Genomic DNA, 24,532 nt, shown 5'->3' on the forward strand with positions numbered 1-24,532 from the left:
TTAGACATAGTCTTTTCTGGTTCAAAATTTGAAGTCTAGTGGACAGTATAAAACACTAATTAGGTGATTGTAAGTAGGATGAGTAGTATTATGCTGGGGAAATATGGTCAGTATAGAACACTAATTAGGTAATTATAAATAGGATGAATAATATTATGGTGGAGAAATACAAAGGCACAAAAGTGAGCTCTAGCTGATGAACTGATCTTATTGGCCTATTGTAATGAAATGCTACTGCTTTCATTTAGCAAATAACATTTTACTTCCTTTTTTATGTTTCCAAAATTCATATGCTTATATATAGCTATAAAATTTCCTATTCAGTCCACACTGAATTTTAAGGAAATTAAAATTTAATTAAGCAATCTGTAAATGAAATTAAAAAAATTCTTTTCTTATGTACCATATAAATCTGAGAAACACTAGTCTTACTCTTGAAACAGTGTCAGTTTTTTTATATTGAATTAGTTTTGTGAATAACGTATTTTTAGAGACGAATATACTTATTAACTTAGATTGGAAAAAATTGTTATATTATTTTAAACATACTGAAATGTATTTGAATTCCTAACATAAAGTCTACATTACAGCTAATCTAGTGGAGTTTAGATGGTCAGTTTGAGAAGGAACTAATTTAACTGCTTATTCTTTAGAGTTCCCTAGAGAAATTCACATTTATCTCAGTATATATATATTTAGTATAGTAAGTAGGTAAGTAGCTAGTTAATGAGATGTGAGTATATTGAAAAATGGCACTAGTCAGTTAATTACATCTTGATAAGAGTATCCTTTTATTTTTTGCAATGCTTTAAGCTTTCATTTAGGCATATTAACTTGATGGAGTTGTGGTATCAATATTATAAGATCATAATCTCTAAGCAGTGGAAGAAGGTTTTAGAATCACTCAGCTTCTGATAAGGGTCATCTCTTAATCATTTCTGTATTCCTATTTTATATTATAGTATGTGGCATTTAGTTCTTCCCTAATACATACTTGTTAAAATAGTATTTGAGTTAATGTGTATAATCTATGTCTCTCACTTTAAAGCACAGACTCTCAAAAATTAAATGGCTATATAAGTTCAAGTAACTGGTTAATAGCAGACGTAGGACTAAGAAACTCAGATCCCTTAACTCTAGTGTTCTTTTCATGATACACTGCTATCATGCTAGAGTATTTTTTCTTTATTCATATTATAAAAATGACAAAAAGTAAAATGAACTATGCATAACAGATACATAAATAGGATGTTATGTAGGTTAATACTGTATAATTTATTTTGAGTGCTCTGTTTTGATTATATTTTAGACTAAAAGACTATATTTTAGACTGTAAGAGTCTATGGTTTTATGTGACAATTGTAACCTAAAAGATTTGTAATTAAGTCCTAAATGTTTTATATGTAAATGTATGAATATAAATGTAAAAAAAAAGCACATACACTTTCTTAACCATAAAACATTTAAGGAAACAGGCCAGCTCCTTCTTTTACTGCAGTACTTTTCCCTTTATGTTTCTAGGTTAGAGTCAACCCTAGCAATGCACATGAGTGAGATCTGAAAGGTAGAAGAGTTACAGAAACCATGATTGTCAAACAGAATTGTTGGCAGGCAGATATGCAGGTATGGAAGTCTTAGTGACTTCTGGGTTAAACTCCTTTTAATTGACCACCCTAATGGTGTAGACAACTGAGGTAATTGGTGGCAAATTCCTCAAGACTTTTGGAATTCACAGCAGTTTCCTAGTGACCATTTTGAGAACCCTGTCTTTGGTTCTCCAGGCTAAGAACAGCATTAACTTCTCTGGCCTTCCTTCCTTAGTAGGTTCAAAAGTTGTGTAGTTTTGATTTCTATATTGAAACCCCCACTTTCTGGAAAACCTAGAGTGACTTTTGTTTTTGTTAATGAGCGCAAACTGATGCACTGGCAAACTGCATTCCAGATATGAGGGAAAAGGATTGGGTGATACAGAAGAGACTTTAGAGGAGAATGATGACATTACTGGGTTGGGTCATGTGTGTCCTTACTCTGCTTTTTCTTTTGGATCAAAAAAATATTGTCTAAGAAATTCTCAACTGAGCTATCTAATCTTGCTCATCTTTAACTTCAACTGACCCCACTATTTCATGTGTCCTGACAGAATCTCTTTGACAGTTATTCTAAACCTTTTCTGTCATCTTCAGGATTCCAATTCCATTGCTTCTTATGACTAGTGATTGCCGTTATCTGAGTTTTGCCAGAGAAGAGGACAGCATGAATATTTTTTTTTTCTCTTTTTAAGAAGTTTAGTACATAATTAGTTTATTATTCTTTTTTTAAAATTTTATTTATTTATTTATTATTTTTGGGGGGTACACCAAGTTCAATCATCTGTTTTTATACACATATCCCCGTATTCCCTCCCTCCCTCGACTCCCCCCCACCCTCCCTCGAGTCCCCCCCACCCTCCCCGTCCCAGTCCTCTAAGGCATCTTCCATCCTCGAGTTGAACTCCCTTTGTCATACAACAGATTCCCACTGGCTATCTATTTTACAGTTGGTAGTATATATTTGTCTGTGCCACTCTCTCGCTTCGTCTCAGCTTCCCCTTCACCCCCTGCCCCCTCCCAAACCTCGAGTTCTCCAGTCCATTCTCTGCATCTGCGTCCTTGTTCTTGTTTTGTCACTGAGTTCATCAATACCATTTTTAGATTCCGTATATGTGAGTTAGCATACAATATTTGTCTTTCTCTTTCTGACTTACTTCACTCTGTGTGACAGACTCCAGGTCTATCCACCTCATTACGTATAGCTCCATCTCAATCCTTTTTATAGCTGAGTAATATTCCATTATATATATATGCCACATCTTCTGTATCCATTCATTTGTTGATGGGCATTTAGGTTGCTTCCATGTCCTGGCTATTGTAAACAGTGCTGCAATAAACATGATGGTACAAGTTTCTTTTGGGATTATGGTTTTCTTTGGGTATATGCCCAGGAGTGGGATGACTGGATCATATGGTAGTTCTATTTGTAGTTTTTTAAGGAACCTCCAAATTGTTTTCCATAGTGGCTGTACCAACTTACATTCCCACCAACAGTGCAGGAGAGTTCCCTTTTCTCCACACCCTCTCCAACATTTGTTGTTTCCAGATTTTGTGATGATGGCCATTCTGATCGGTGAGAGGTGATACCTCATTGTGGCTTTGACTTGCATTTCTCTGATGATTAGTGATGTTGAGCATCTTTTCATGTGTTTGTTGGCCATCTGTATGTCTTCTTTGGAGAAATGTCTATTTAGGTCTTCCGCCCATTTGTGGATTGGATTATTTGCTTTTTTGGTATTAAGCTGCATGAACTGCTTGTATATTTTGGAGGTTAATCCTTTGTCCGTTGTTTCGTAGGCAACTGTTTTTTCCCATTCTGAGGGTTGCATTTTAGTCTTGTTTATGGTTTCTTTTGCTGTGCAAAAGCTTTTAAGTTTCATGAGGTCCCATTTGTTTATTCTTGATTTTATTTCCATGATTCTAGGAGGTGGGTCAAAAAGGATCTTGCTTTGATGTAAGTCATAGAGTGTGCTTCCTATGTTTTCCTCTAGGAGTTTTATAGTGTCTGGCCTTACATGTAGGTCTTTAATCCATTTGGAGTTTATTTTTGTGTATGGTGTTAGGAAGTGTTCTAATTTCATTCTTTTACATGTTGCTGTCCAATTTTCCCAGCATGAATATTTTATTGACAGAGTATGATGTGTGATTGCAAGGTCTACAAGGTTGTACTGGTGTTAGAGGGGCAGGTTGAAAACTTAATAAGCACTCTCTTCCCCTGAGGCTGTAAGGACCTTTTTAGGTGTCAGCTATGAAGACAGAGAAGTGTCATGGAGCTGGCCTTAATTTCATGAAGATGGAATAAAAATAGCAGATCTTTCTGACTTCTTTTTTAAATGAATACATCATTATAGTTGGTTTTTATTTAAATTACTTATCTCAAGTTAGAGCAGTAAAGGATTGGAGATACAATAGTAAGATGAAGATTTAGATGAACCGACACTAGGAGTGATCTAGGTAGATGATGAATGAGGAGTGATTTTTAAGAGCCAATCCTTAGTTTTAGCTGACAGCATTCAACTCTTGAGCTGAGTCTGTTTGACTTCATCATGTTTTCAAGTGACTATGAAATCAAGATGTCAGGAACAGAGAGAAAGGAAGGTGGAATTTTTCTAAGCTTCTGAATAACAATTGGGAGACAGCTTCAGTGTATTGAGCCAAGCCAAGAAATTAGAATAAAGGCTATTTTGCAGCAGCATAGTGTGATGTTGATTATCTAATTTCAGGGCAAATGTAATTCCATATGGGATGTACCAGGCCTTTAAGAAGCATATTAAAAGTACCTTTTAAATTTCCTATTTGAACTGAATAAAATGAATATTAGTGAAACTTTTGTTATGGCATGACTTTAAAATGAACTTTAAAAAAAGAGAAGCAAAAGAACTATTTGAATTTATCCATCGACCTGCCAGTGAACCAGTAAAATGTGAAATTACTTAAATTCTGCTCTTTTCATCATTCTTTTTCTTTGATTACTTAGGAAAAGAAGTCCATCAGTGCCCAGAGATCAGAATAGAAGATACGACCAAAGGGAAGAAAGAGAAGAATATTCACAGTATGCTACTTCGGACAGCGCAATGCCTAGATCTCCATCAGATTATGCTGATAGGAGGTCTCAGCGTGAAGCTCAGTTTTATGAAGAGTCTGATCATATAAATTATAGGGACTCCAACAGGAGAAGTCACAGACATTCCAAAGAATATATTGTAGATGACGAGGATGTGGAGAGCAGAGATGAGTATGAAAGACAAAGGAGAGAGGAGGAATACCAGGCACGCTATCGAAGTGATCCAAATTTGGCCCGTTATCCAGTTAAGCCACAGCCCTATGAAGAACAAATGCGTATCCATGCTGAAGTGTCACGAGCCAGGCATGAGAGAAGGCACAGTGATGTTTCTTTGGCAAATGCTGAGCTGGAAGACTCCAGGATTTCTATGTTAAGGATGGAACGAACATCAAGGCAAAGATCTGTATCTGAACGTAGAGCTGCCATGGAAAATCAGCGATCTTATTCAATGGAAAGAACTCGAGAGGCTCAGGGACCGAGTTCTTATCCACAAAGGACCACAAACCATAGTCCTCCTACCCCCCGGAGGAGTCCAATACCCATTGATAGACCAGACATGAGACGTACTGACTCACTAAGGAAACAACACCACTTGGATCCTAGCTCTGCTGTGAGGAAAACAAAACGTGAAAAAATGGAAACAATGTTAAGGAATGATTCTCTCAGTTCTGACCAGTCAGAGTCAGTGAGACCTCCACCACCAAAGCCTCATAAATCAAAGAAAGGAGGTAAAATGCGCCAGGTTTCCTTGAGCAGTTCAGAGGAGGAATTAGCTTCTACACCTGAATATACAAGTTGCGATGATGTTGAGATTGAAAGTGAGAGTGTAAGTGAAAAAGGTAAGCACTCTATTCTAAGCACACATTTTCCTGTAATTGATTAGATAAGGGTTTTCTTTTTCGGTTGTATTTCTGAGTAGACATTTAATAGTTAGATATTACTACTTTTATTTTTAAGTTCTTTAATGATGCTGGTTATGTGAAGAAAATTGTTTTAAAAAGTGAGTATCTTTGGTAATTCATGTAGAAGAAAAGTCTATAGATTTTTTTTAACAATTGGTTTTTTGCTTTGTTTCTGAAAAGGTTCTTGCATCACTTGATGGCATATTTAAATATACCTATTAGCTATGGTTGTAAAAATAACATTTTTTTGTTTCCTTTCAAAAGGAATAATATGTTTACTATAGAACATCTGAAAAAATGCTCATTGTAGAGAATGAAATACAAGCTATCCATAATCCTTTCCCCCAGGTATACCTATTGCTAACATTTTGTTGTATTTTCTTCCCTTTTTCCGATGCATGTATATTTTACATATTTACAAAATTGATACCATACCGTTAGCTTTTTCTCCAAGCCTTTAGATGTTTTTCAGGAATGTTTTAAATGGCTGCACTAGTGGTCTATCATAAGGGTGTACCACAAACTATTCATCTATCTGGGGTCATTGCAGTTGCTTCCAATGACTAATATAAATAATATTATAATGGCTATCTTTATACATAATTTTTTGCCTATTTTCCGAGTATTTCACAAATACATATTCATGCTTTGATTCTTTTAAGCTTTTTATTCAGATTACCAACCTGCTCTCCATTCTCCTGCCAGATGTGCTTGAGTTTTCAGTCTTGATGCACCAAATTTTTGCCATTTGAATAGACCACAAAAAATACTATCTTTGTCATTTTAATTTGAATTTGATTGTGAAGATGAATGTTTTGTATGTTTATTGGTGTTTGACATATTCTTCTATGAATTGTCTGTTTGTTCCTTTTATTTCTTCTGCCCATGGTCCTATTGGGTATTAATTAGTTTTGCTCTTATTGATTTATAAGATATTTTTATATGGTTAGAATTTTACCCATTTAGCTGTCATCTGTTCCAAATGTATTTCCCATTTTTATGTTTAGTTAATAATTTTCTTTGGTCATTTGGAAATAATGAATTTAGTATAGCTAAGTCTTTTCATATTTGGTGATTTTTTTCCATTCCTTTTATCTCTAGAAACTCTTTATTCATCCCCAGTTAAATATTTAACTGTATACTTTCTCATTTTTTTTATTTTTTTAAACTTTAACTTTTTAATCTTTCTCTAATTTATTTTGGTGAACGCCACAATACAACCTGATAGGTATCTAACATGAATCCCTTGTACCAGCCTGTTCCCCCCAAGTACACACACACACACCACACACACACACACACACACACAGAATTTTCTGGCACCATTTGATGAATAATTAGTTTCTTCTTTATAAGAGTCAATAGGAATCAATAAAGAAATTCAAGATGGCAGCTTGGTATGAAATTAATATAGAATCACTTTTACTGTACCAAAATAATTAGTTAGAAAATATAAATGAAAGGTATTTCCCATTCTGACCTAAAAGCAGAAAATGTGATTTTAAAATAACTAATAAGAAATGTGGGAGGCCTACATGAAGAAAGCTATAAAATTTCACAGAGTAACATAAAGGAAGATGTGAGTAGAGATTCATTTTATGTTCCTAGTAGAGAAGGCTAAATACTATAAATAAAGATGCATGTTCTTTCCAAACACTCTTTTGGGGTTAATAACATTCTAGTCACAATCCCAATTGGTTTCTTAGAGTATCATATTTCTAAAGTTAATATGGAAGTTGTAGAGGAGAAAAAAACTTAGCTCTTTTTTTTCCCCCCTCTATGTATCTTAATTTCATTGACTTGGGCCCTGTAAATTAGGCTGACAAAAGATAGACTAACAAGAGAAAAACAAACAGAAGTTTATTATCATCATGTGCATTGTGCATACACACAGCTATAAGAAACTCAAAGGGGTGGTTAGAATTTAGGCTGATATGGCATCTTATCAAAAGAACAATACATTTTTAGAGAGATAACACAACAAAGGCAAGGGACTTCTTGAGTTTCTGGAGTGCAATTTATGGGAAGGTAAATTTTGGGGGGAACTAATGGAAGAGAAGGATGAGCTACTGAAGTTTATTATGCATATTCTTCTGGAGCCATCTCTGGGCTGCTAAAGAGTAATTAACTTCTGTCCTTTCTGGTAGAGAGGGCATGGGGAACACCTTTAAAATTTTATGTCCTGCTTTTAGGCAGATATGGTGAGGGCAGGGAGCTTTCCTTGTATCTGCTGCTTCTCAATTGCCTTCAGCTCAAAATAATCCTTATGCCAAAGTTGGCATATTAAAACAAATGAACGATAGACACATAGAAAGCACTACAAACCAGGGAGGAAGAGATCAAGTTATTCAACAATTGGACTTCGGGAAAATGAATGTACAGTGAAAAAATATCAAGTTATAGCTTCATTTCATACAAGTTGCACATAAATGATAAATAATAGGAAAATTGTATTTATTAAAATATGAAAGCCTGTAAAGAGAAAGTGTAGATCTTACTTTTATCATAGATCATATAGAAAATTTATTTCACAGAAACTATATTACTTCCTTAAGTATATTTAATAATCATTAGTTTGGTCATATTTCATAAGAAAGAGATAGTTTTGTTATCCATAGTGGTTTGGTTTAGATTCTGTTATTTGCTTCTTTTATTCTTTGCTAAAGCAATGCCTTTACTTTTACCACATAAAGATATAAAAAAGCAAAACAAATGCACCAGTCCAATGCTTGAAAGCTTTTTGTATGTGATATTCTTCTAAGGGCTTATACTTTGTTTTAGGATTTTGAAGTATTCACTTATAAAAACCTCACATAAATAAAAAGCTATATAGAGTTAAATTAAAATTCTATGTGAAACTATTTAAATATGGAAGGAAACTACAGTCATTCATATTGGTATTCTCCCCTAACTTGAGCTCCTAGTAGACACTACTAGAGTTGGTCTTTCTTCTCATCTGTCTAATAATTTGTTTCAGGGTATGATTTCTGCCAACATGTACTTCCACTGGGCAATCATAATTTAATTCAGCTTTGGAGGAAGAAATCTCAATAAAATAACCTTTTCCTGTTTGGTATTACCCACAATGTGAGGAGAAGTTGTAGCTGTTGAGAAACTGGAATAATATGGCAAAGAGATTAAATTGTGTCATATCTTGACTTTTCATCATTAAAGTAGCATTTTGTATTATTTTGGGAAAAGTGTCAATCTGACTTGGGAATAAGCTACTTTTAAAGATATCTAACATTGTGATTCATATTCACCCTTGATAGTTAACTAACATTTGAAAATTTTTCCTAATAGTTGAAGTAGTTTTGTTAGTGGCATTTTTTTCCTGTATGTTTATATGTGGATACATCATTCTAATGAGAATCAACCAACTTTTAAAAGATGGTCATCCCTTGGTGTATTATCTGCTAGGCTAAATAATTCCAGAGAATGTGTTTTTTACAACTGAGACGTCTTATCATTGTCTTTTCTGTCCCTTTTCGTTCTTGTGTGTGCAAAGCAAATTTGGATTTAGTAACCTAAAGCATTAACCAACATAGCATAGATGGCACCAGACAACATTATCATTGCAGAAAGATTCTTTGTATGTCATATTATAACTTCTGCTATATGGCATGATCTTTCCTGATCTCTAAATAATAACAATTCCATTGATAATCCACAGCAAGCTTATATTTACTTATATTTTTTTTCCCTCTGCTGTCCTATTGACTAGTCTTTTGTTGTTGTTATTGTTTAATCTTTGGCTTTATTGGTGCTTTGGTGGCTTTAGTTTTTCTCTTATTCATTTGTCACTTTGGATCGATCTCATTATTTTAATGAGATTTGTTATTTTTTATTATTTATTATTTTAATATGTTGAATTTCACCCATATTGACAGTAGATGTCTTTTCACTCACTATGTCCTTTAAATGATGCTGATAATTACAATTTATAAGTGATTGGACCATTATTTGTGTAACAGTAACAAGGAGGTTTTATGGAAAGAGCACAAGTTTTGGAGTCAATGAGGAGCTTAAATCCTGGCTGTGTTATTCACTAACCTACCTGATCTTGTCCTATCTATTTACCCACTTTAGGTCCGTTTCGTTATCTATAAATATAATGGTATGTTCAGTGTTTGGCAATTATAGGGATATCTATCTATCTATCTATCTATCTATCATCAGTAGGTATTATATAGTATTATATATATAAATACTTAAATATATAAAATTATATATATAAAACAGTAGGTATTAAAAACATTTTTAGATTATTTACTTAATATTCTGTGATACTCAAAGATAGTCAAGATTTCTGCAAGACAACTTTCAATAGTTTTGAATGAAAGTGTAATCATAGTCACATGAATTGTGGTCGTTTATGTTGGTTTCACTTCTTCCAGGATCTGCCCCATGTTGAACTGGGCTTGTATTTCCAGTCTGAGAAGGATATACTCTTTAACTTGTTGAGATATAATTTTGAGATGTAAACCAATGTCTAACTAAATACTAGACACCTATTTACTCCTTTTTCAGTCATATACTTTTTTTAGAGCCTGTTACTTGCAGAGTATTGGATTGGATCTAATGGAAAATATAAAGAGGATGAGTAAGATATTCTTTCTATCTTCCGGAAATTGAGAATCTACAGTAACTCACAATGTAAGCCCATTGTATTATGGGTACTCTAGGACTTTGGAAGAGAGAAACATTGGTCATCACAACTGGTTTTATATGATTTGTTTGTTTCATAACACTTATCTCTCAGCTCAGTATGATGTAGTTCGCTTTTCACAATGCTGTATTGATTCCTTCCCCATATTTTGTGTTCGGTTAGAAAATTGCAAACTTTTTTGTCTTTGAATTATGGAGGGAGGCAAGTCTTAGATTGGTGATGTCATAGTATCTCTGAATTTAAATGTTGGACATTTCTCTCAAAGTTTAAAATACAATTTTTCATAAATTTTGAAAAGTACTATTGACTTTCCAAATTTATTTATGCTTTACCTATTAAATAATCTAGAACAGATTTCTTAATATTATCATGATTGACATTGAATAATTGTTTTTTGGGACTGTCTTATGTATTGTAGGGTGTTTAGCAGCATCCTTAGCCTCTACCCACTAGATGCTAGTAGCATTCCCACACCCAGTTGTGACAACCCAAAGTATCTCTAGACACTGCCAAATGTTTCTTGTGGGGCAAAGATTCCAACCCTCCATCCCTAGCCCCTCCTCTTACTCTCCTTCCCTTCTTACTTTCAGAACCAATTGAGAGAGTCATGACTGGTATTAAAAAAAAAAAAAAGAGGGAGACCAGAATAAGGTAGAGTAGAAATCATCAAAGTGAATTGCACAGAGTAAAGGTGCTTGATCTGTAAAATGTTGTTTTAGTGTTGCATGTGTACTCTTGAGGCTCACGGTGTAAAATATATATATTTTTACTGTGGATCATGGTCAAAAATGTTTTAAAGCTACTCCCTTATATTAGAATTTTGTGACTCACTTGATACTAGCTTTTCCTGCCTCCCCCATCTCCTCCACCTGGCCTACCTGGAAAAAAGTCTAAAAATGATTTTCAGTGGCTAATTGATGTATTGTAGACATGACACATTTTCTTATGTGATATATTTTAATCTCAATATTATAATGCAACATTAAATTTTTTTTTAATTACATAGTTATGTTGTCAACCATTTGTCCAATTGCATGAAAGATAGCCAGTTTGATCTTTTTTTAATCAGTAAGATCAATTGTGGAGAGTTTTAGTTTCCCCTGTCTTCCAGGTCCTAACCTGACTGATTTTATTTAATTATTGCAGGTCTCTTTTGTTTCTGTGTAAAATCTTGAGCGACTGGGGTAGTAAATGCAAGAATACCTGTGTATGGCAGTCTCCTGAGCTATAAATTGTGAATATTTGATGTAATTGTTAGACTCTTTAAAGTACCACAACTGCTTCCTTTTATTTATTTTTGGGAGAGGGTGTATGTAGATATGAAGGTGGAGCAATTTGCAGAGCAGACTAGACAAGAAGAAGGGAAGAAAGACTGCAAACCTCCAGATATAAGCTTGGGTCTTAAAATATTAAAGACAAACCCTCCTCTCTTATACAGAGTGAAGTAAGCCAGAAAGAGAAAAACAAATACCGTATGCTAACATATATATATGGAATCTAAAAAAACGGTACTGATGAACCCAGTGGCAGGGCAAGAATAAATTTATGATGCAGATGTAGAGAACAGACTTCAGGACATGGGGTGGGGTGGGGTGGGGTGGCGAAGGGGAAGCTGGGACGAAGTGAGAGAGTAGAATTGACATATATACACTACCAAATGTAAAACAGATAGCTAGTGGGAAGCTGCTGCATAACACAGGGAGATCAACTCGATGATGGGTGATGACTTAGAGGGGTGGGATAGGGAGGTGGGAAGGAGTCATGGGAGGGAGGGAATATGGGGATATATGTATAAATACAGCTGATTGACTTTGTTGTACAGCAGAAACTGGCACAACAATATAAAGCAATTATATTCCAATAAAGAGCTAAGAAGAAAAAAAAAAGACAAACCCTCAAAGATATCAGCTTTATATATGTATCTGAGTTTAGATGTCAATATCCATAGTGAAATTTATCCCCTTGTATAATCTCAAGTTTCTTGCAATTTTTAAGTAATTAATTTACTGTATATGTTTATAAAGAAAATAGACTATTGAAGTGATAGAAATATACATTAGAAATTTGAGAAAAATGTTGATTTATGGTATTTGAGACTAATTAAACATGTAAGGAATTCTGAACCATGTGGACTAAAAAGTTTTCAGAATAAATTTTAATTAATGGGAAAATTAAAAAAATCTTCAGTTAGCTGTTTTATTACTAAAACTTTCACAAGTAAAATTTTTTAGATTTATTACTTTCTTGTATATTCACTTAATCTATTGGCAAAATAATTTTATGCAAAATAATTATTCCAAATGTGACATGAGTCTTAGAGCTTCACTATGGAATTTTAAAAACTCAATGACATCAAAGTTACATGTATATAATTAATTATTCTGTTATATTGTACAACATTATGAAATTATTTCATCATGTTTTCTAAAAAGAATATACTTTTTATGAGCTGATGAATCAAGTTGCAAATATGTATTATGAAGCTTATTTCAGACTTGAAATTATGTAACAATAATGTAAACAGATTAAGAAGCTAAACTAATTTAAAGTTAATTTGTAAAGTGTATAGCCAGAAGGTAGATTTATAAATGGGAATGAAGGAGAGTTTTTTGTTTCTTGATAAATTGCAACATGTAAAATGCTTAAGATAGTAATTCCTCCTAGTTGCAAAAATATTTCCTTGTTAATTATGGTTTTTTTTTTAATTTTTATTTTTTTAAGCTCTTTTTTGGAATGTAATTTCTTTACGTTCTTGTACCAGTTTTTGAGATACACCAGAGTGAATCAGCTGTATTTATACATATATCCCCTCCCTCCTGCGACTCCCTCCTGCTCTCCCTGTCCTGGCCCTCTAAGGCATCACCCATCATCGAGTTGATCTCCCTTTGGATAAAACACTATGTTAAGCATTTGCCCAAAGAAAAAGGATTGTTTTTAATGGGGAGCTTATCAAGTATATATCAAGGGAGTTCCCAAGAAACATATCAAGTATATATCAAGGGAGAAATCTTTCAGATTTCAGTTTGTAGGATATTTGAGAGGCTAGTTGGATGAAAAATTAAAAGCAGAATTAAATTATAGACAAGTTGTAGTTAGTTTGGTAAATTGGAAATGTTAACCTTTAACTTACATTGCAGTCTCTGTTAAGTTGAACTAGAATATAGTAGATGTTGCCTAGACATTTCTATTTAGTACAGCTTTAAAGTTTTAATGATGAAATTGGTTCATTGGGTCGAAAAATACAAAGCTTTGTGAAGGACATATTGCTATTAATTGGTAAAAGGCATATCAGAGCAAATACCCTAATGATGTTACAAATGTTGTAAAAACCAATTTTATTTGACTTATAAAAGCATTGAAATAGCAGAAAAGTTAGATCTAAGTCTATTTCATTATTTTGAGAAGTATACAGTAGATTCATTCATTCATTCTTTATATCATTCAACTAAAATATATTAAATATTAATAATTATAGTACTAAAGTATGAAACATGAACTATGAAAGCATTTCCTATCACCCTAGAATTGTAGCTTTGTGGAACAGGGGTAGGTATTGTGCTGAAATTTAACTGCATTTATGCTGGCTGACTCATCCAAGAAAACTGTACATAGGATGGGCTTTTGTTTTTGTTAGCTTGTGCTTGAAGCTGTCTGGCTGTTTTCCTTTCTAGGATGTACCCATGAAAAGGGCTTCTTGAGATACTTTGGATATGGGGAGGTGTGGTGCAAAGCAAAAGAGCAGCTCAAATTATTGCCATCCTTAACCCCATTGTCCCTAGTACTGCTTATCTGCCTCTTTTTGTAGGGCTTAGCTTGGTTAAGATCTCTTTCAGCAGCAAATAAAGAGAGCCTGACACAATAAGCATGGAATCTTAGAGTACTAGAATGTTGTTAACTCTTTCAACAGAGGATATAATGAAATACAAGTAAAGGTTTCACTTCATAGGACTCTAAGATGCTCCTGATACTTATCTTTTGTCCAAATCTTGAAATATATAACTATCTTAATTCATGGAATGGATTGTTGAATAAAATAGTAGGATCATGAAAACTGTGAACTTTAATGAATGATCAAGATGATAAGAACAAGTTAGACTATATGTAAGATGAAGGACATCAAAAAAAAGAAAACTAAAAGAGAATAAATGAATGCAAAAATTCTAGGTTTAGAATAAATGAGTATGAATGGAATACATTTCACTCTTCAAACCAAATGCATTTTAGATATGATTATGTTTTGCAAAATAGTACACATAATCAGAAGTGTGTGCATGTGTGAATGCGTACTAGCGCTATGTTTAAAGAGTCAGCAGTTCAATCAAGTTTAAAATTCTTTTCTTACAGATGATTTTAAAAGCCACTTTATTTCAGCATATCCTACTCTATACATGTTGGGAATTTTTTAATGAAAAAATTTATTTCCCATGGGACCATTGCCCTTTGCTTTGATATTAAGGATATCTAGGTTTTGATTAACATAGAATATGGGCCTCATATCCTATTCTTGAGATAGTAGAAGGGGACAACTCTCCAAATTTTACTGAGGAAACAGGAAATATGTTTCTAATTTTAAACTTTATGTATTTTCTCAAAGAAATAATGTTATGTGGCAATAAATTATATCTTTTTATCTATTTGATCAGAAAATTTAAGGAGCCAGTTCCAGCCACTAAGCTAGGTACTTGGATCCTGTGGTATAAAAGACATATGCCAGTTTTTTGTTTTGTTTTAATCTGGGAAAGCTTTAAAATTTCACTTTTATTTTTGGAGAACAATTTCTTTGGATATAGAATTCTTGGTTGACAGAGTTTTCCCCTCTCTCTCTCAGTACTTTGTATATGTCATTGCATTTTTTTCTGGTGATAAGAGTCTTACCTTCCTATGGGTCACTCCTGTGTCTGCATAGTCTAATAGAGATTTGAACAGAAATTGTGCTCAGATATTCTCAGCTTTTAAGGCTTTCACCCTCTGCTAATCAATCTGTGTATAGTATGGGGGACACATTCGGAGTTCAGCCAGTTTTCAAGTCACTTGCTTGGATTTTACTTACTACCAAATCCCTCTGGATCTACCCTGAACATGGTATAATTTCCTAGTCAGTGTGAAATGTGTGGAGAGTTTATCAAAATTTTTTCTGTGGATTTCTCATTTCCAGGGTTTCCCTGTCAAATTCTGGCTGGTCTGCCATTCACTCTCAGTGCGACTGCAATAGGCTAGCAAAGCTGCTGGTTCTCTGTTTCCTATTGAGTTTGCTTCTAGCTGACAGAGCCATGGGTTTTCACCCCACCCCAAATCAAGTAGCAAAGCTGCTGGTAGCAAAGCTGCTGGTTTTCCCAGCCAGCCTTGCTCTGCTAACACTTTCAATCCTTTATGTATGTACTATACCAGAAGGGGTTGTGGGAGCAACCCCAGGTAAGACGATAGGCTTCTGTTGTTATTATCTGAAACTCTAGCATTTTTCCTCAGTTTTTTAAAGTGCATTTGTTTGATTTCCACTACCATGCAATTGTTGTTTTTGACAATTTCATCCAGGCTTCTACTTGGTTTCTTGTAACGAGAACTAGTCACACTTCAAGCCTCTAAGCCAGAAGTTCCTCCTTTATCATGATTTGGTTGAGTCTGGAATTCAGGCATGGTTTAGCTGCATAATTTTCTTCTTCATAGGGTGTTATGTGGAATACAGTCAAAAATACTGTAATAATTTTGTATGGTGACAGATGGTAACTAGACTTACTATGTTGATCATTTTGTAATGTATAAAAATATTAAATCACTATGCTGTACACCTGAAACTAATACAATATTGCAAGTCAATTATACTTCAATAAAATATAAAATGAAATAAAACAGGATGTCATGGATTGAATGAAAAATAAGGATGTATCCTTATTTTACCAGTTGGGGAGGGTAATTTCAGAGGCTTCCAGTTGGCCCATTATAGTAGCTCTTTTTTTGTTTGTTTGTTTCCACCTTTTTTTTTTAAAGGCTGGATCTTAGTTCTCTGACCAGGGGTCAAACCCATGCTGCCTGCAGTGGAAGAGCAGAGTCCTAACCACTGAACCTCCAGGGAATTCCCCATCATGCAAATCCTTAATCCCACAGGCCAAGGAATATTAGTTCTTCCAAATGCCAAATCTGTCCATTTGAGGACTGCTGTAATTACCACTGTTAGAACTTGAAAAATTAGTAACAACATCTGTGAGGGAATAAGGGCAGGAAGACTTCAAAGAGGAAGGTAAATTGTGAACAGATGCCTCAACAAAGCCCACAGGACTTTGAAGCTGGTGTAGATCTTCAGAGGTGACTTAGTTTAGGCAGAGGCTAGGAGGCTCCATATGGCTGCCCCTTGGGGAGGGAGCATAACTTCTTGGGTAAAGGACTCAGCTATGAGCCCTGAGTGTGCAACACTTGGGGCAGCTTGAGGAATGAGTGCCGTTCTGAGGGGTTCGTATGGTGGTATGCAACAACATCCACTAAGATTTCGTTCTGAGTATTGTCCCCTTGTTTCTACAAGAGGGATATAACAACTTTAAGCATCCTGTACTCAAATGCCCTTTTGAAACTGGGTATCCTTTAGAAGCCTCCTCTGTATACTTCCTCATGCATTTTTTGGCCTTAATTGTTACTCATGCCAGTTCCTAACTAATCACTGGCAGTGGGGTCAGAATTATCCAGACTGGCTTAGAGTTCACAGTTCTAAGGGGATAAGAAGTAATTTTGGGGTAGAAAACCAATTATGCCTGCCAAAAGTATTCACTGTAAGGGTTATAATAGTGCAAAACCGGAAAAAACTCAGCTGTACAAAAGCAATGTGCTGGAGCTGATTGATACCAACTTGTGAGAACCAGTTGTGCACATCTCTTCCAATTCCGCATTCAGTGGCATACTGTTGGTAGGTCAGATTGGCTTAAGTGGAAGTATTTGAACTATGGAAATAGACAAATGTTACAAAACAGGACCTGTTTTCCCCCTAGAAAACAGATTGTTAAAAATTAACCATCATATCACTGAAATCTATTTGAAGTTTTGGTAATTATGGAGACTGGGGTAACAAGGCAAATTATCCAGGCTATAATGTAAACTTACTTTAGAAGCTGAATTAAAAGTTATATCTGCTGTGTTAAAATGAGATACGAATATAGAACTAGAAAGAAATAAGGATAAATTATAAGTTTTGGGGGCAACAGTTTGTAAAAAAACTTTTTTTTTTTAATTTTATTTATTTATTTATTATTTTTTGGGGGGTACACCAAGTTGTAAAAAACTTTTTTAATGTAGAATTTCATTAGTATGGCTATAATGTTGATGTAGTAAAAGTGGAAAAAGGAAACTGTTAACTAAGTTGTCTTACTCTATTCCGTTTTCAGTGATCACCCCCCAGCATGCACTCTCAGGGTGCATATCCAAACAGATTGTGAGTCTAGTCTTGTGCATTAGGTAGGTCACGCTTAATGCCTGAAAAATGTGAAAAACAACCTTTATTTACCTTATAACAGCATTCACTTCCTCATAACATTTTCCTCACAACGCCATCAAATTTTCTAGCGTGTTGACTTTTTTATGCCTTGTGCTTCATCTTTCTTTATCTTTGCATTAAAATTCAAATAAAATTAAACTAGTCATTCATTTACTATCTTCTTTTGATATGCATGTCTTAGCCAGATCATACAACGTTCCAGAATCTATTACAGGTTGGAAGTAAGCATTTAACATGTAGCAGTCCTTTCAGGGAATTCTGAGACTAACATTTTAATGAAATCTAAAAGGGCAATATTTCATATCCTGAGAAAACTTTTGACAGGCTACTTAAGTGATTATTATATCCAGCAGATGCAAAACATTGTTTTAAAATGTTGATATCAAAATATAGCAAGCAGTCTTCTAGTTGATTTATCTTTATTTTCTGTCATATGCAGTGCCACTCTGCACAAAAGAGGGATTCCATTATAGTGAAAAATGGCCATTAGTACAAAATAAAAATTTCAAAATAAAACTTTTCATCTCCAGAAGGTCAATAACAATAATGAATTAAGATCTCTGATTCACATATTTGTTTGTAAACATTATATAAAATAATAAATGCTTTTTAAGGTATGTGGTATAAAATTTTTCCCTTTTCTGCTTATTTATTAAAAACTGAAATGAATGCATTTGTGATGTTGATGTTACCAAACTGCTATATTGGGATACATTGATTTGTAGTGAAAATGTGTACCATCTTTAAATAAAACAACTTTGATTTTGAATTACAGGCCAGGCAAGTATATTCAAACATAAATATCAATAGTACATTCTAATCATTGGTTAATTTCTATTGATTGAGAAGGTTGATGTTCACTTTGACAGATTTATTTGAATGAAGTAGTAAACAAAAGTAAACTAAATGTTGGCTAAATAGTCTTCACCTAATTTATTTTGAGACAACTGCAATTGTTTCTGTTTTTAAAAACTGATTAATTTTTTAATTTATTGGCTGCATTGGGTCTTTGTTGCTGCATGCGGGCTTTCTATAGTTGCGGAGAGCAGGGGCTGCTCTTTGTTGCGGAGCGCAGGGTTTTGTTTTGTTTTTTTTTTTATTTAAGCTCTTTATTGGAATATAGTTGCTTTACACTGCTGTGCCCATTTTTGAGGTAAACCAAAAAGAATCAGCTGTATTTATACACATATCCCCACCCTCCTGTGACTCCCTCCCACCCTCCCTATCCTGGCCCTCTAAGTCATCACCCATCATCGAGTTTGTCTCCTTATGTTATTCAGGAACTTCCCACGAGCTATCTGTAGTACATGTGGTGTTGTATATATGTCGAAGCTCCTCTCTCACTACGTCCCAGCTTCCCCGTTGTCCACCCCTGGTGTCCTCAAGTCCGTTCTCTACATTGATCGCAGAGTTCTTATTGCGGTGGCTTCTCTTGTTGTGGAGCACGAGCTCTAGGCACAAGGGTTTCAGTAGTTGTGGCACATGGGCTCAGTAGTGGCTCGTGGGCTCTAGAGCACAGGCTCAGTAGCTGTGGTGCACGGGCTTAGTTGCTGCACGGCATGTGGGATCTTCCAGGACCAGGACTTGAATCCATGTCCCCTACATTGGCAGGCGGATTCTTAACCACTGTGCCAACAGGGAAGCCTGCAATTGTTTCTGTGATCCAAGTATACTTAGCTAAATATTTGGAAGAATAGCCTGTCATTGAACTTTGCTTTTTTTTATTACCCTTTTGCTGAACTGGCTCAGAAACTGTAGTTTTCAGATGCCCCCACCACATGCTCTGTCTCCCTCTCTGTTCTTTCTCTTTTTCTCTCTATCTCTCTGCATCCCACTGAGGCTTTCCTGTTCCCCATCTCTTTTTCTCTTCTGTTCCTCTGTTGTCTATTCCTGCTTCATGCACTTGACATTTTTATGTGGTGCCTTCTGTCAAGATTTGTTATGTTTCAGGTAGGCTAGTAAATTGTGTATCCTTTTCTTTTAATCCAACTCCCCTTTGTAATATCAATCTATTTTGTTTAAATCACACATCGAGGAAGAGATTCTATTAATTAAATAATTCCAATGCTAGAAAATTAGAAGGGTTAGTGTAGGTACTTTTTGCTTAATATTAGGCTACCTTGAGAACTACATAGAAAAGGAAACTATGTTATACAACCAAATGCCCATTCACCTTCACCCCCTCCCCTGCAGATTCCCTTTAGGTAGGCTTTATATGAAATTAAGATTGTATTTAACAGACTTCCTTGGTGGCACAGTGGTTAAGAATCCACCTACCAAAGCAGGGGACATGGGTTCAATCCTCTGGCCTGGGAAGATCCCACATGCTGCGGAGCAACTTAGCAGGTGTGCCACAACTACTGAGCCTGTGCTTTAGAGCCCACAAGCCACAACTACTGAGCCCACGTGCTGCAACTACTAAAGCCCAAGCGCCTAGAGCCCGTGTTCCACAACGAAGAGTAGCCCCCACTTGGCGTAACTAGAGAAAAGCCCACCGGCAGCAACGAAGACCCAATGCAGCCAATAAATAAATAAATAAATTTATTTAAAAAATTGTATTTGTGAATTGCCCCATGATGCAAGACATTTCACATCAGCTTGATTACCTCACACAATTTTAATTATATTAAGTAACTAGTAATTGGGAGTACATCATAATGCCACCATCCTATGTTTGAATTTACATGTCACTTATTAATAATAGCCTTGCCTGCATTAGGTGTTGGAAAGCTTTTAAATTTGTTCAAAAAAAAGCATAATAAAAGTATTTCGTTTTATGAATTATAGCTGATAGAGCCCGTTAAAACTTGTCTTATGAAAATATATTGATTTAGGAAAGCATACCTAACATTTGCTTATTTTTTTCTTATTTTTATTCTATTTTGTAATGGTTTCCAGTAGTTAAAAATTGTATAAACATGGTTTTTAAAATATTTGTAAGAGTGACAACCAAAATCAAATGATTGAGATTCAAATTGTAAATGCCAAGTAAAGATTAGCAGGAAAGAAAGGATAATTAGAATTAATTAATCATGCAAAAGTCATTAAAGAGAAATAACTAGGTTTCAGATATGATGAGTTTGAGATGAAATATATGGTGATGCTGAAAGAAAGCATATTTCTGCTTAACCTTCCATAAAATGGAGATTATAATACCAATCTTTTCTCAAACCTCACTCTCAAATTCTGTTTAATACAGTTCAATTCAATAGGAAAAAAATGTATTTCATGCCTATTGTGTGCCTGATGCTGTGCTAAGTGCTATGTGTAAGATGAATACAGCATGATCTCTGCTCGAGAGAGAAGCATGTAAGCAAACAAGAGGAATATATGATAGATATGAAATAATTAAATATGAGACATGGATGTCATTTATTACATCGATAATAAAGGTAAGATAGAGATAATTCTACCTTGACTTATCAGGAAGGACTCTACAGAGGAGTTGCTGTGTGCATTGAGTTTTGAAGGTTGAATAGAATTTTCCAGGAGAACAAAGCAGGTATCAGATGGGGATAGGTAGTCATTCTACACATTGGAATATAACCATTATGTCAGTGAGAACAGTTTTTATGGAGTACTTGCTATTTGCCAGACACTGCTTGACATTGGAGGGGGGCAAATATGAAAAAGACTTTTCCTTTCCTTAAGAAATTAATAAGACTTTGAGGAGCTAATGTGATCGATAGGTTTATTAATTATCCTTTTTTCATAGAGAAACAATGTGGTATATTAGAGCAATGGGTTGAAAATACACGCACCTGATTCTTTTCAAGGCTTTGCCAGTGATCCCATTGTAATTTTATAAAGGTTATTTAATTTTCTGGTCTTTAATTTCCTCTCAAAAATAAAGAAAATAGACTCAATGTGTTAAAACCTGTGCCAAATGGAGCACCAGATTTCTGTGGTAATGTTTCAGGAACTGCTGAAGAGGGTCAGAGGGCATGGGTGAGCATCTGGGATCTTCCATCTTGTTTCAACCAAATTTTGCTCTTGATCACTTTCATATTCGGGGATTCTGTTAGGAAAGAGACTGCACTGAATTAAGAAGTGTGGAAATGACGACTTTATATTTTAGTTAACTAATTTATTCAATTAATTTTTATGTTCCAGGCACTTCTATGTGTGCCAGAGGCTACTCCAGCTAAGTAAACAAACAAAAAATAGGCAAATTTCCTGAAGTCAAAGAAGTAATAAGAAGCCAGATCATGTAGGGCTTTGTAAGTCTTTGCAAGAATTTTGGCTTTCATTCTGAATTGAGAAGCCGAATGACTTGATCTGATTTACCTTTTGAGGAGTACTCTTGATGCTGTGTTGAAAACAGATTTGAGAGGGGCAAAGATGAGTTCAGGGAGACCAGTTAGGTGGCTAATCCAATACCTAATGAGGGATGGTGGTAGTACCAACTTGGTAGAGATGGAAGTGAAGAGAGGTAGTCAGATTTTGAATATATTTTGGAAGGACAGCCAACAGAATTTTCTGATGGTTTAGAGGTGGGTGTGACATTAAGAGAGGAGTAAGTAAAGGATTACTGCAAAGATTTTTGCCTAAGCAAATTGAAGGAAAGAGTTGCCATTAATTAACATAAGGATATTGTGGCAGACAGATTTTGGGGGGGTGGGGTGCAGGGAGGATCAGTGATTCAGTTTTGTACATATTAAGTTTGATTTTCCTAGTAGATATCTAGTAGAGATGGTGAGTAACCTGGTAGATATACTAACCTGGAGCTCACTGGAACGGTTAGGTTTGGATACATACATTTGGAAGTTATCAGTATATGTATGACATTTAAAGCTAGGCAGTTGGAAGAGACTACTAGGGGAGTATGTTTCTAGGAAAAAGAAAAGATTGCAGGATTAACCCGGGGAATACTCCCACCATTAGAAGAGGAAGAGAAAAAAGCCAGCCAAAGAAATTGAAAATAACTGGCTAATGAAGTAGAGGAAAACCACGAGGAAAGTGATATCCCAGAATCCAACTAAAGAAAGGATTTCAAGAAGTATTGATTGTGTCGCTTAGGAGTCAGATTTGATGAGGACTGATTGATCATTAACCACTAGATTTAGCGATGCAGGAACAGATTGCTGGTGTTGGTGGCCTTGACAGGAGCACGTTTAGTGCAGTGGTAGGGTTGGAAGTCTGAAGTGGGCACAAGAAAAAAAGGAAAGGGAAGGAATTGGAAATAGTGAGTACAGACAGCTCTTTTGGAGAGTTTTTTTCTTTATACTGTTTTTTTATTGCAGTAAAATATACCCAAATGAAATTTACCGTTTTAACCAGTTTTAAGTACATGATCCAGTGGCATTAATTACATTCACAATGTTTTACAGCCCTCACCACTATCTGTTTCCAACAATTTTCATCACCCCAAACGGAAACTATGTACTCTAAAGCAATAACTCCTAATTCTCGCTTTCCATCCTGCTTCTGGTAACCTCTAAACTACTTTCCTTCTCTACAGAATTGCCCATTCTAGGTATTTCATGTAAGTGAATTCATACAATATTTTTCCTTTTGTGTCTGGCTTTTTTCACTTAGAGTAATGTCTTCAAGATTCTTCTACGTTGAAGCATCTATCAGATCTTCAGTCTTTTATGTGACTGAATAATATTCCATTGTATATATATACCACAGTTTATCCACTCATCTGTTTGATATTTGGTTATTTCCACCTTTTGGCTATGGTCATTGATGCTGCAGTGAACACTGGTGTGCAGATATCTGTTTGAGTCTCAGCTTTCAGTTCTTTTGGTTATTTATCTAGAAGTGGCATTGCTGAATCATATAGTGTTTACTTTTTCAAGGAACTGCCATAATGTTTTCCACAGCAGCTGCACCATTTTACATTCTCACCAGCAATTCACGAGGGTTCCATTTTCTCTACATTCCTACCAGTACTTGTTATTTTCTGAGTTTTGTTTTATTTTGTTTTGTTTTTGGTAATAGGTATCCTAATGGGTATGAAATGATATCTCATTGTGGTTTTGATTTGCATTTCCCTAGTGATTAGTGATATTGAGCAACTTTTTAGGTGCATGAAAATAACCATCTGTATATCTTCTTTGCATTTGTACCCTTTCCTAGTCCATCCCTCTTTCCCTCCATCCTCAGCCCTAGGCATCCACTGATCTCCTTTTGTTACTATATATTAGTTTGCATTTTATATAAGCAAAATCTCAGTGTCTTTTGGAGAGTTTTGCTTGTAGAGAGGAATAACAACAGAAAAGGAAGTGGTAGCTAGAGGGATTTTTTTTTTTAAATTTTATTTATTTATTATATTTTGGGGGGTACACCAAGTTCAATCATCTGTTTTTATACACATATCCCCATATTCTCTCCCTTCCTTGACTCCCCCCCACTGAGTCCCCCCCACCCTCCCCGCCCCAGTCCTCTAAGGCATCTTCCATCCTCGAGTTGGATTCCCTTTGTTATACAACAACTTCCCACTGACTATCTGTTTTACAGTTGGTAGTATATATATGTCTGTGCTACTCTCTCGCTTCGTCTCAGCTTCCCCTTCACCCCCAGCCCCCTCCCAAACCTCGAGTTCTCCAGTCCATTCTCTGTATCTGCGTCCTTGTTCTTGTCACTGAGTTCATCAGTACCATTTTTAGATTCTGTATATGTGAGTTAGCATACAATATTTGTCTTTCTCTTTCTGACTTACTTCACTCTGTATGACTGTAGTTCTATCCACCTCATTACATATAGCTCCATCTCATCCCTTTTTAGAGCTGAGTAATATTCCATTGTATATATATGCCACATCTTCTGTATCCATTCATTTGTTGATGGGCATTTAGGTTGCTTCCATGTCCTGGCTGTTGTAAA

General features: G+C 35.2%; 1 protein-coding gene across 37 annotated transcripts in view; it reads left to right on the forward strand.

The window, feature by feature from the left end:
- RIMS2 (regulating synaptic membrane exocytosis 2) overlaps positions 1-24,532 on the forward strand; it is a 577,683-nt gene that overhangs the window by 266,045 nt on the left and 287,106 nt on the right. For all 37 annotated transcript variants that reach the window (XM_057735252.1, XM_057735261.1, XM_057735257.1 and 34 more), the window contains one exon: positions 4,567-5,492. In XM_057735252.1, the coding sequence (XP_057591235.1) occupies positions 4,567-5,492 (926 nt within the window). The remainder of the gene's footprint in view (positions 1-4,566; positions 5,493-24,532) is intronic.

The sequence above is a fragment of the Hippopotamus amphibius genome, chromosome 5 (assembly GCF_030028045.1).
Source record: "Hippopotamus amphibius kiboko isolate mHipAmp2 chromosome 5, mHipAmp2.hap2, whole genome shotgun sequence".
Taxonomy (NCBI): domain Eukaryota; kingdom Metazoa; phylum Chordata; class Mammalia; order Artiodactyla; family Hippopotamidae; genus Hippopotamus; species Hippopotamus amphibius.